The 12,900-nt window shown below is 41.9% G+C and overlaps 1 protein-coding gene across 3 annotated transcripts in view; it reads right to left on the bottom strand.

Annotated features, from left to right (window-relative positions):
• Nucleotides 1-12,900, bottom strand: part of PROX1 (prospero homeobox 1) — a 52,409-nt gene that overhangs the window by 33,975 nt on the left and 5,534 nt on the right. For all 3 annotated transcript variants that reach the window (XM_043568569.1, XM_043568567.1, XM_043568568.1), the window contains 2 exons: nucleotides 8,388-10,179; nucleotides 1,251-1,358 (listed from right to left, as the gene is read on the bottom strand). In XM_043568569.1, the coding sequence (XP_043424504.1) occupies nucleotides 1,251-1,358; nucleotides 8,388-10,112 (1,833 nt within the window). In that variant the 5' untranslated portion in view covers nucleotides 10,113-10,179. The remainder of the gene's footprint in view (nucleotides 1-1,250; nucleotides 1,359-8,387; nucleotides 10,180-12,900) is intronic.

Here is a 12,900-nt window from a genome sequence, read left to right on the forward strand (position 1 = left end):
TGATCCTCAACCAGCCATTCAAGTTACTGCCTTTCTGTGCCTTCCCATCCAGCCCAGTCTGCTGGCCCCGAGTGGGGAGAAAACATGCCTTCCACTTAAGGAGCTCCGCCAGGGGAGGAGAAAGATAAAAGGCTGAAGTTGATACACAATTTAAAAGCTAACGGGAGGGAAAACAGAACTTTTCTTAGGAGGCCAAATAAAACATCAGCGAAGGAAACTAAAATGAGTTGGCCTGCAAAGGGGGCCGACGCAGCAAACTGGGCATCGGGCACAGAACACACCACGCGGAGGGAGCGGAGGAACAACAAGCGTGTTCTGGCAGCTCCTGAGTTCTCAGCAGCAGAAAGAAGAACTTGTACATATGGGGGGTGGGCAGCAGAGGGCGGGGAAAGCGCCCAACCCCAATAAAGTAATCTCAGCTAATGTAATGTTTATCAAGTCCCTCAGATAATGATACCATGCGTGTCATTATCATCATCAAGACCCAATCTATGTTTTAAAAAGTTGCAGATGATTAACACAACATCAAGTTGTTGCAAACAATTACTTAAAACCCACACACAGACACAGACGCGCGCGCGCACACACACACGCACACAGAACCAGGAGGTCCCCATATTCTGTAGAATGAGGGAGGCTGCAGCTGTAGGCCGACAGCTTTCATATCCTCATTTGAATAATGTGTCCTGAATCTGTCACTTTATTCATTCTCCTTATGCTCAGTGTACTCCACATCAACAACAAATTAAGTTGTAAATAAGAGACAATCATCACTTTTGTTTTTAAGCAGCTACTGCAGAGAGAATTTCAATGTACGCTCCTTCCGACAGGGGGGAAAAGACGTGCTAGAGTTTGCTTTCATAAGCACAAATATGGGGAAACCAACAGAAACGAAAACAGAAACAGTTTACTGTTGCTCAGGGGAGGAGAAAAAAAAACACAACATTCTCTAAAGCACACCCATCCAGGACTAGCTGCGATTTCTTCCAAGGAGTTACTTAGACGTATAAAGACAAGAGGTGAAGTTTCACGGATCACACTGGAGACCCATGTGACTTCATACCAGTCTTTTGGTCGTAAGGGCGTCTTTGCCCAGTTCAGCTTTAGACGAAATTGCAAGAGCATTAAGTCAATCATAACACAGGTGTATTCGTGAATTGTTTTCACACTCATCTCCATTAACTTCCAAGAGTTCAAATCACTACCACATGCACAGAAGTGGAAAAATTACTAATGAAAAACGTCCTTACCTTTACATCGGAGAAGTACGTCTTCAGCATATTTGAGCTGGGATAACGGGTATAAAAGAACATGAGCTTTGCTTTTTTCAAGTGATTGGGTGACAATCCTTCCTGCATGTAGGATGCATTTGGTTAAGGAAAACATTTCTTTAAACACAAGCACCTACCACCCCCCTCCCCCCCTCCCCCCCCCCCAAAAAAAAAACCAATCTGGAGGCCCATCACAAAGCTGTGGGAATTCTGAAAGGTACAAGGCACTGGCCACGAAATCCCTCACTACTTTGCTGCACTTGCTCAAAATGACCATTGTGTGTTAGCAAATGCCAAAGGTAATGGTGAGGATGCACAATGTAGTTGCGGAATCTTGGCTACTCCGTGGCGAGGATGGCAAAACATTGCCCTGTTGGAGGTCCTTACGCTACGTATATGTTCACTTGTTGCTAAGGAGACAAATGTACCCAACGTGTATCCTACAACTCTTATCGTGACAAGTTTTTTCCTTCTTCGCAATCGCAGTTCTGTTTGCTCTTCTCCCCACACTCTGCAGTTGACAGCAAATTATTATCCTAATGTGCGTGAAAATATAAAACACATTATTTTGAACACTATTAGGCAAGCTTCACATTTTACCTTTTAGTGCTAATCTAATGCGGCATTTTGACTCACTTTCTTCCTATCTTACTATTATACCCTTTTAATTGTTTCCTTTTAAATAATAGCTAAAACTTGGGAGGGGTAGTTTTGGCACAGAGAGAGCAGGGAGGGGGTGTCGCTTTTGTTAAAGCAACGATCCAAAACCAAATACGATTTGCCTCTCCTGGATTTATAGTTAACTCCTTTGAGAGTGGCACAGTGGTTGGGGCTAACAAATCAATAAATGCGGGTTAGCAGATCAATAAATGGCCACTTACCCAAAATAAGAAGGCCTATTTATCTGGAAACATCATTACCTTTTAGATCTGTAAACAGCAGCAACTAAAACAGTTCCCAAGAGAATGTGAGGCTAACCATAACAATCCAGGCTTCCTGATTCTCCCCCAGATTCTTGGCACTCCTCAGCAGACTCGGAGCTGGGATGGCTCTGGTCACATCTGTGCCGCAGCCTGGCCCTGCCATTTCCTCAGCAAATTAATGGCTTTATAATTTATCAGAAATGAAGATGCACGTGGAGAAAATCAATGTGGTCCCCCACAAGGTCAATTAAGGGTCCTTCCTAGAAGCTTCTCTAAGGATTTTCTCTTAAAAGAGAGTCTGGGAAAAATAAGAAAAGAAAAGAAAATATGCACTTGTGTGTGTGTGTGTGTGTGTGTGTGTGCACGCGCGCGCACACACACACACACACACACACACACACACACACGTTTTACTACCCAACAAAAATGCCACACCTTGTGAAAAAAAGGTCAAATAAAGACACATATTTAGGAAAAGTCAAGGTTTCTAAATGACCTCCATCAAGAACAGCGTGACCAATCTTAGGAAGACAGAGAAACCAGGAGGTGAGTAGAGAAGCATAATCAAATTAATACCGATAAGCTCTTGACTACTTATAACAGGGCGTTTAACCAACTATTCTGCAGAGGATTTGATCAATCAGCATCCCCTTTAACATCACGCAATTTGTAAAAGATCACCTTGGTTTGCAAAGAGAAAAGTGAGATATTGTGCTTCCCCCTACCCTCGCCAGGAATAAACACTGAAGGAAGAAATTTTGATTTTATATCTGTACGCCAAAGCAGCTTAACCGAACTTGTGTTTTTGTTTCAGATCCTTAATGATCACAAAGACGATAATTTATGACTGACATACTTCTTGTGCCAAGGAAAGAGCTGGAAAGGCCCTCCAGTAACCTCCATTAGACAGATAGACACGGCTAAAGGAACCCAGCGCACTTCAGGACCATCTGTCCAAATGGATAAGTGAAATAATAGTTGCAAGCTGTCTCCTATTGCCTCATGATAAGAGTTTTAGGCAAGTCCAAACTTCAGCAAACAGCCTCAGATCTGGGTTCTAATCTTTTCTAAAGACGGTGAGATTAAAAAACCACCTTGCACACTGCAATTATTTGCCGGGAGACGTAACAGATTTTTAAAAATTTGGTTTCCTACAAAACAGACTGTTTTGCCATGGTCCTCAGCGATAGAGCTACCAAAAACTCGCTGACACTTCCAATACACTTAAATGATGCTCAGAGGTATTCGTTCTTTTTATTTAAAAAACCAAAACAAAACAAACTCTCCATCTTATTTTGATCAGGACTTAGGGGCTTTTTATTTCATGAAAAAATTATTCTAATTTGGGTTTCTCAAGCCCGTTTTGCTTTGAAATGCTTCCTGTCGGTAATACTTAGAATTGATCAGTTGAAATGGAACACAGAATAAATCTGTATCTCTTGCTCATCGTGTAATTAAGATAAAATTCCCATAAAATATATGTTTCTAATAAACTATTAAAAATAGCTAATGAAACATTTAAAAGCCAACAGTTAGATAATCCTTTTTTTCCTCCTCAAAATAAATCTGAACTGACCAATTGGTTAATTTCCCTTTTAAGTGCTTGTGCTGAAAAGCAACTGTTCTTCCAAGAAAGCACTAGCTGTTTCCAGGATACTTACACACGCACAATGACTCATGATGGAATAGATTCAGTAAACATACAGCTGTACTGAACACGAGCTAAGCTCCATTCAAGGCCAGGAAAGAAAATGAGCACAAATAAATATTAAGGAGGTAAGGGGGGTGGGGGGAGGGGGATGGAACGCAAACCAGATCTGTCCCGGCAGCTCATGTGGCTTTGCCTCAATTCTCTTAGCCATAGCTTTGTGAAGACAGATGACATTCAATTCTATGTGTAATGCAAAATAGACAATAACTGCTGAAACTTGAGACAGCTGCCAGGTGTAAAAAAAAAAAAAAAAAAAAGAAGAAGAAAGAAAGAGAAAAAGGAAAAGGGGGGGGAAGAAAAGATGATAAATCCATAAATTAATGAAAGACATCTGCTCAGGAATATAAAAGATCAGAGAAGGAGAGTACTGTGGCTGAACCTGAAGCGGTGTTCAAACAACCTGAGAATCTGAGTGCTGTCTGTTTACCAAGCACAGGATAACCTTACCTAAACAGCAGTGGCAGGGGAGGAACAGAGGCAGCGAAAAAAAGGCAAGTGCAAGAATATGTTGTGAAGGCTGGAGGAAGCGAATTCTTCCCCCCGCCCCCCCCCCGCCCCCATGGAACCCTGAATTGTGGTTAGAGATTTTACAGGCTGCAGTGTTCCCACCAAATTGGATTGGGGCTCCTTACTTACATTTTCCAAAATGCTCTGAAACCCAAAGACTTTTAGCTTTCTCTGTATGCTCTGATTTGTTGTTTCTAAGAGATTTTTCCCTTGAATGGGGAGAAAAGATCTAACCTGTCTCATTTAATGAAAGTGATAGAACAAATTGTTTCTCCATCAAGGGGATCAGCACATGAAGGTGTGTCATTTGTGGAAATTAAAAAAAATGTTTTTGACTTAATAATTTGGGTGGGGGTAGGAACCTAGAGTCTCTCAGTCTGAAAATAAATGTTTTCCCCATAGCTAATACAGCTAATAGAATTACTATGGCCCCACAAGACTTCTAAAAAGGTCTATGGATTATTTCACATTTTAGAAATTCATTTTTAATCCACGTTTCCCAGTTGGATTTTAGTTTCAAATTACCAATTTCCCTTTCTAAACTTTACGTATTTTAAACATTCTCCCTAAAAGTCAAGTAGGAAACACTGGCTGTCACAGAGAACAGACTCAGTTTCTTCACCTGCACATCTTGAGGGCTTCTAATACTCCTCTTGTCCTTTAATTGGGTGTATGCAAATGTCCGAGGCCTGAACAAGGCTATTTTTCTTGAGATGCAAAGAGGGTGAATGACGAGGAACATCATGAAGAAAAACAATTGGCTGGCTGTTTCTTTTGGAATTTGAATAAAACTTAATATTTGATTAAATAGATTCATTTGCAAAGATACTGAACACATTTTTTTATATCCAAGACGTGAGTGAGCTCCTGGAGCAGGTGCACGGACATTGAGTTTACTGTGCACACATTCACTATTGCCTTCCTATTAGAAAGGATAACGAGATAGTGCTTTTATATAGATTATATATGCTTAATGTGCTGAACCTAGAATGGATTTATCTGATAAGCTGGTATTCTTCATAGTTCTTATCTTGGCTACTTTGTTCAAAGACACAGATGATGCCCTTTGGGGTGTGAAAGAATCATTCCTTAAGCACTAAATCATTCATTTCTACTTGGAAAGCTGTGGCTACAAATAAAAATATAAAAATGACAATCGTAGAGGTATCATTTCATCCCATTTCTACTCATGTTATTGAGTTTTTTCCTAGGAGTAACTGTACCACCTGAAACTGAAGTAGACACCACTCGCTATGATTCCCAGAGACTTCTTTAAACTAAAAGCTTGAGAATTTTGCCTACGACGCCATCAGATAAATCAAGGGAAGGACCCATTGCCATTCCAGGATGGAGAGAGGAGAAAAGTGGATCCAGTCTCCCAACAAACACTCAGATCCTCACTGGCTTCAGAATCATGCGGATTATAGAAAGAGAAGCCAGCCCATCTTCTTCCTGAGAAATAATAATATATCAATGAGATAAATGGTTAAAAGTATGGCATAATCAAGGGGAAAGAAACAGGAAGAGGGTCAATGGCCAGAAGGTGGAAAATGTAATCATTAACTCCAACAAGAGGCCAAAATTATTTCGCTTCATGAAAGAAACAGTTCCAGGTGTAAGCAACGTTTCACACGAACACAGGTGTTTCCAAACCATCACTGTGCCACAGACTCTTACATTGGGAGGAGAGGGAAGTTATTCAGCTGAAGAAGCAACTATATTCTCGTTAAATCCTTTGATATGTATGGAAATAAAAGGAACTTCTTTCAATTCAAATCCTCTAAATTCCTCAGGGGATTTAGAGAGAGCGTGAGACAATGAAAGTAGCCAACACTTAAAGCAATCTAAAAGATTTCTTTCCTAGAAGACCCAACTTACTTATAAAAAAAAAAGCACAGGCATAATTATCTGGTGACAATGAAAAGTCTAATAAACACACACACACACACACACACACACACACACACACACACACAAAACCCATAAACTGGTTAAAGAGTTTTTAGTCTGCACTTAGGGCACTTTGAAATCTGGTTTCAAATGTTCCTCGAAACAGGTATGTCCCTTCCTCTGCATGCGTGTGTGTGTGTGTGTGTGTGTGTGTGTGTGTGTGTGTGTGTGTAGGAGACAGAGAGAGAGAGAGAGAGAGAGAGAGAGAGAGAGAGAGAGAGAGAGAGAGAGAAACAACCCACCATCACGACTACTGCCTTCAAACTGGAGACGTCTGAGAGCAACAGGGTCTAGCCCTGGACATCATCAGCCTTGTATGAGCCTCAGAAGATGCTCTTCCTGCCAAGGGTGAAAAACCATTCAAGACACTGCATCTTCTTCCTTCGCCTTTCTCATCACCAACACTACATTACAATCATTTTGACCAATGTTTACTGCCTGTTTATCACGAGCAAGGCATGGTGCCTGGCGCAGCTTTGGTTCATGGCTGGTACATTAAAGTTCAGGTCTTTGAAAGGTAGAAGTTAAATCAGCAACCAAATCAAGACTCGATTTCTATTTATATGTCTAAGTCCTCAACATCTTTATGCTCCTTCCTCTCATGACATTATTCTCTTCTTCCTCACTATGGAAAGAGAGTGTGTTTCACTGCCCTAAGTGGGTCTCATTATTTGTGGCTCTCATTCACCTTATCAAAAATCTCCACAACTCTTCTGAGAGCTGGTTTGAAGGACGGCCTTCACTACATAGGAAAATGTATTTCCACCATAGCTGGGGCTTTGCACTTATGTGGCAGCCTCTGGAGTGGGCTTAGATACGAAAATGTCAATCTCTAGTCATCAGGACAATTGCTCAAAATCCTCAGTTTAGCAACAGCCAACTTAATTGCTAAATTTTATATCCATCTGGCAGTTTATTATAAAAGAAACACGCCTCTACGTGCCCCCAAATGTTACCCCTACCCCAAAACACACAACCACAAGATTTTTAAAAATTTACTGAAAGGACCGATTTACAGAGAGAAAGAAAAAAAGTCAGTTAAAAATAGCTGGAGTTTAGGAGGGGTCTAATAAAAACTGTAACTGGCATCTCTACCTAAAAGTCAGGTTCAAAATATAGACGAGTCATAAAAAGAGCCATTTTTAAAGCCGAATACAGCTGAGTTTTATATTTAATTGTGCTCTCTCGCTTTCCAAAATAATTTGCTTTGTGTATGTTAGGACAAAAGATTTCTGTGTATGGCTGAACAGAGGTTAATCATGCATAGAGGCAGCTGCACCAAGATCCAAAGAACAGACCTTGGGTGAACGAGAGAGAGACCAATGCCGTCTGAATAAATCAGTACCTGTACATTTCCTTAAAGAACAAACAAACAAACAAACAAAAAGAACAACGACCCACCCCTCCCACGTCTCACTTGAAGATTAAAGAAAGAATCTAACTCCCCACCCATGTCCATTTTTCTCCCACTGAAGCCTCCCACCAGGAAAGTGCTCTTCATAAAATTTAATCAGGTCTTCTTTGCAGGGACCAGGGGCCTTGCAGACGGTTTAAAGAGGGACAATTCTTCCTACGGAATCTTAGGGATCTCAAAACTGACTTTTCCCTCGACGCCATTATAAAACGTAAAACCTTTTTTAAAAACCTGATAGAATTCAACGTTACAATGAGATTTTTTTTTTTTTTTTGTCCATCTCTGAATCTACTCCTAAAGAAAAAAAAGTGTGTGTGTGGGGGGGATAATACTGGAACAGCAGAAAGAGCACAGTTGAAAAGGGACATATTAAATACCAGCTCTTCGAGGCAATTAACAACTTGCGAAAGTTGCAAAGATGTGGGTTTCCTGGGACGCTTTTGTGCAATCAGAAGTGTGTTGATAAAAGCCTATTACTCTGGATAATAGAGAAGATTGCGTTCTTAAGAAGATACTAATCTACATTATTCTATATATTGTGGAAACCTGACCTTGGGGGAAGCCTTGTTTTGTTCTGTTTTGTTTTCCTCCAGGGGAGAATAAAAGGATATTGCACTTCCCGAATAAGGTGAGATTTCGGACATGTCTTGAAGATCGCCACACTCGGACTTGATGAGCGACAGGGAGAGCCCTTCTGCGGTGCTGGGTGGGTGTGCTGGTGAACAAGGATGGTGGCTTAGATGGTGGGATGACATCTTCGTCCTCAGACTCGTTGTCTCCCTAGTTAAGTCTAAGGATTCAGGAGAGGCTCTGTCTTTTCCCGAGAAGGAGCCGGAGGGAGCACCTAACGGACTCTGAAATGGGTAGGCCATCAAGGGAAGGGGGAAAGGGTGGCGGAAGGTAGACGTGGTGAAGCCTGCGGTGGCAGAGAGAGGCGACTGGTGCAGGGGCTGGTGGTGGCCGCCGGCCGGGGGACCGGAGGCGGACTGGTCGGATGAGTTTTTGCGGACAACCAGGGGCAGTGCTTCCGTCTGGTCTGTGGAACTGGGCATCTGCACGTTGCCGAAGGTGTCCAGGGGGTTCGGAATGATGACGTCGCCAAAGCACTGCAGGCGCTGGTTGGCGGTGTGGAAATTGTGGTTCTCCCCGTTGACCGCGAATCTGGCCTGGGGGATCTGGAGAGGCGGGAAGACCTGAGGAACCTGGCGGGAGGGCTTGGCTGAAAACACTTTGACCACCGTGTCCACCACTTGCGACATGGCAGTGTTCAGTTCCTGCTTCAAGGTCTCGGCCAAGTGCTTGCCTTCGGGTTGCAAGGGGTTCGGCCCGTGATCTCTTTCTTTGTTGTTGCCTTCTCGTTTCGGCTTGTTTTCAGCCAGCTCCTGCTCCCGGATCAGGGCCCGGGCCCGGTCAATGAACTGTCCTGGGTCTAGCTCGCACATCTCGTTGTCTGACCGCCCCACGGAGTCCTGGGCCCGGGCGTCCAGCATCTCCGAGCGCATGCTGTCTTCAGACAGGTTGCCATCTTCATCATTTTCGGAATCGGTGCTGTCATAGATTTGGTAGAACTTCTCCTGCAGCTGGCGCAGCTGCTTCTGCATGTCCTCCAGCTGCTGCTTCAGCTGTCGGCGCTCCTCTCGCTTCTGTTCTTTTCGGGCTGAAACCAGCTGCTGGAAACTCTGTTGCTGCTGCTGGGGCAGTTTCTGCTTGCGTTTGTTTTCTCTGTAACTTTCTCGGGGACTCACAGACTGCGGGGCCATCTCTCTTTCATTTTCATTGCCCCTTAATGCCACACTGGGGGAATGGCTCATACCCCGAATTATATTCTCAACCCGGGCGCGCTTCGCTCTCAGGTGCTCATCACATAAGCGATCCATATCAAACTGGCTCATAGTAGGCCTGCCAAAAGGGGAAAGACACTCTGGGGGGCTGTCTCTTGAAGAGTTGCTGCATATATCCTCCTGATGTACTTCAGAGCCTGTGCTAGAGAGGCCGCTGGCTTGGAAACTGGGCTCCGTGCCACCATTTTTGTTCATGTTATTTTTCAACAGCTGGGAAATTATGGTTGCTCCTGGAAAAGGCATCATGGCATCTTCATACGAGTTCGCCCTCTTCAGCAGCTTGCGGAGTACATTTGACTTTTCCCCATCTGCATGCTGCACCACTGAATACTCAACATCCTGCTCAGAACCTTGGGGATTCATGGCACTAAAAAACGTTGCTCTTGCCTTAGCAAAAAATGCAGATGCTGTCCCTACCGTCCTTTTCACTCCAATGTCAACTCTTCTCCTCTTGGTTTGCCGGCTTAAGAGGGCTGTGCTGTCATGGTCAGGCATCACTGGACAGTTATTGTGCCATCTTCAAAAGCTCGTCAGCTGGGCACAGCTCAAGAATCCCGGGACCCTGGCCAACAGAACAAAAGGACTGATGAATCATTTTCTTTAAATTTCTCCAAATTTCCTGACCTCAATCCTGAATCAAATGCAAAATGCATAGGCTCTGGGATTTATGGCACATTACAATTATTGCAATTTATTATGCACTCTGCTTGAAATGAAACATTTTTAAATATTTCTGCTCCACTGGTTTAAGATGGATTAAGATTAAAAAAAAAAAAAAGCAAAAACTGCTTAAGCACCAGTAATATGATTCTCTTTCACAAATGCCTAAAATGATACTGTTTATCTTCAGAAGAAACAGTAGATTATAAGAACACAGCCTCTGACAACCAATTGATTAAATTTTGGGCATTGAGATTCATATTACAAAAGAAGATGAAAGTGGTCTCTACTTAAGATATAAGGTTCAATTTTGAGGCTGTGTGAAATTTGGACGAAAAATTCCATTTCTGAATTAAAACTATTCTGGTTCTAATGCCATTAGAGGAGAAAGACCCGAAAGTACATGCAAATGCTCAACACGCCCCCTTTATTACTGAATTTTAAAATATTTCTGTCATATCTGAAATGGGAGGGAGAACACCCCCGTCAGCACCTTTCCGATACAAATGGTCAATTTAACATTGAAATAAATGCACAGATATCCATTTTACAAGTCTGCTTATTTACCACGGATGTGCATTTTTATTAGTAAAGTCACATTGGAAAACGCGATCTATTGCTACATCTTAACGTAAGGGTGAGAATATTTGTGAATTTTCATGATGTCCTTTTGATGACTCAAATGACCACAAAGTTGGACTCACTGTAAAGGAAGGAATTGCCACATTTTAGAAATCAGTATGGGGAACAATAAACTGAGTGAGGCAAGGATAAATGTATCTTCAGTATTAGTTCTCTTCTGTTAAAATCTGCCAAAATAATACTTCAAATGCCTAAAGAAACTTTAATACACACATCCTTTGTGAATCTTTTTTCTTATGCCAAATTCAAGGTGGGGGGAGACTAAAAGAAAGTAAATAAAGATGCAAAAGCATCAGTCAAATATATGAGAAAGAGAGATACCTTCTCTGCACATGAACTTCCATTGTTTCTTGAGGACACAATATTAAAAGAGAATATCCTTCCTTGCATTTTATGCAAGGCACCTGACATATTTTGTGACTTATTACCCAGTGATGCTAACCCCCAATTTTGTGTGCATATAAGATGTCATATCTTTTTTGCTTACAATTAACGTTTTATGAAGAAGATGAAAATATTTTTTTCACACAGGGTTTATCTAATATTAAACTTCACGTTTGCTTAACAGAGCACATCTTCACAATAACAGGGTCTATTGCCAAAGGCAGCGTGCAGAGTGTTTGGAACGGTTCCCATCTCTTTCGGTTCACCTGTAAAAACATCTACGTGCTCCCTAGGACTGCATCTGTGGCTAGTTTTAAAGAATGACTATCCATGCAAATAGGCATAATTTCAGCATGAAATAACCTGTAAAAATCAAGAAAATGCTCAATGCTTAGATGACAACGTGTGGGTTTTTTATTTTTATTTTTATTTCTTACTCAACAAAGATTTCGTCATGCATTCCTTGTTCCTGGTTTCTATGTGAAGACACAACATTTTTAAAAAAGCCTGTTCATGCAGGCAATATGATGCTTCTTTATATGTTTTTGTATGCTGAAAATTAAAATACTTTTCGTATGCCTCAGGATAAAATTTCCCAAAGTTGGAATGGAAACAGATCTTAATAACTTCAATATTGGGTTCAAAATTGAATTCAGAATGATGGTGCACCCTCACACATCAATAATAAAACTGAGCTCAGGAATACAAAAATGCAATGACAAATATTTCACTAACACATTGGATCCCATAAATCAGGTGTAGCCATCAGGTGAGAAAAAGAAAAACACCGAGGCAAACAAGAAAAGAAATGGGTTATTTCGGAGCCCAGAAAGGTTTGCGCATTGGGGGTAGGTCTCTGCAAGGAGGACCTCTTTGTGTGTGTATCAGCTTCCCCCAAAATAGAGTTCATTGCCATTGTTTTAAAATTTTACCTCTTTTCTTTTTGTGTGTGCAAATTCTCTTCTCCTTAATATCACCTGAAAAGCACAGGGATCTCTAGTCAAAACACTGAACAAACTTTCCACAGTCTTTTTTCTTCCTCTGTTCAGCTTAACCCCCAATCTGGATTTTTCTCCTGCCCATCCTTGCCAGGGGACAAGCATCTCTGCAACAGGGGCTCAGAATGACAGGCTGGTGTAAGAGATGCGCACAAGGTCATTCACAGGCATCCGTCCTTTCCCAACTGTCATTTACCTCTGCGTCAACTGCACTTCCTCTCATAGCCTAGGTATCAACAGCTGCATCCCTGCCTCGTGCCCAAGCCAAGAAGAGGGCTGTGCTCTTCCGAAGGCAGAAAGAAATGATACTCTCACTTGCAGTGGACAGTAAGTGTTAATTAAACATGTTTGGTGGGTCTTCCAAGAACCAAACACCCTGTGACTTCCTTCAAATTCCCGAATCTAAACAGATTTTTTTCCATCCCCTGTCAACCAGTCAGCATTTTGAGATTAGATAATGATTTGCTTCTGTTTTGGGCTAAGAGAATATGGGAATCCTTTTAGGTCTTGTTGTAAAATGTCCAGCTGAGACATAACAAATAGGACGAAACAAATGGGAAAAAAATATATATATTCTGCCAAGACCAGACACTATATTA

Source organism: Prionailurus bengalensis, chromosome E4 (assembly GCF_016509475.1).
Source record: "Prionailurus bengalensis isolate Pbe53 chromosome E4, Fcat_Pben_1.1_paternal_pri, whole genome shotgun sequence".
In the NCBI taxonomy this organism is placed as follows: Eukaryota; Metazoa; Chordata; class Mammalia; order Carnivora; family Felidae; genus Prionailurus; species Prionailurus bengalensis.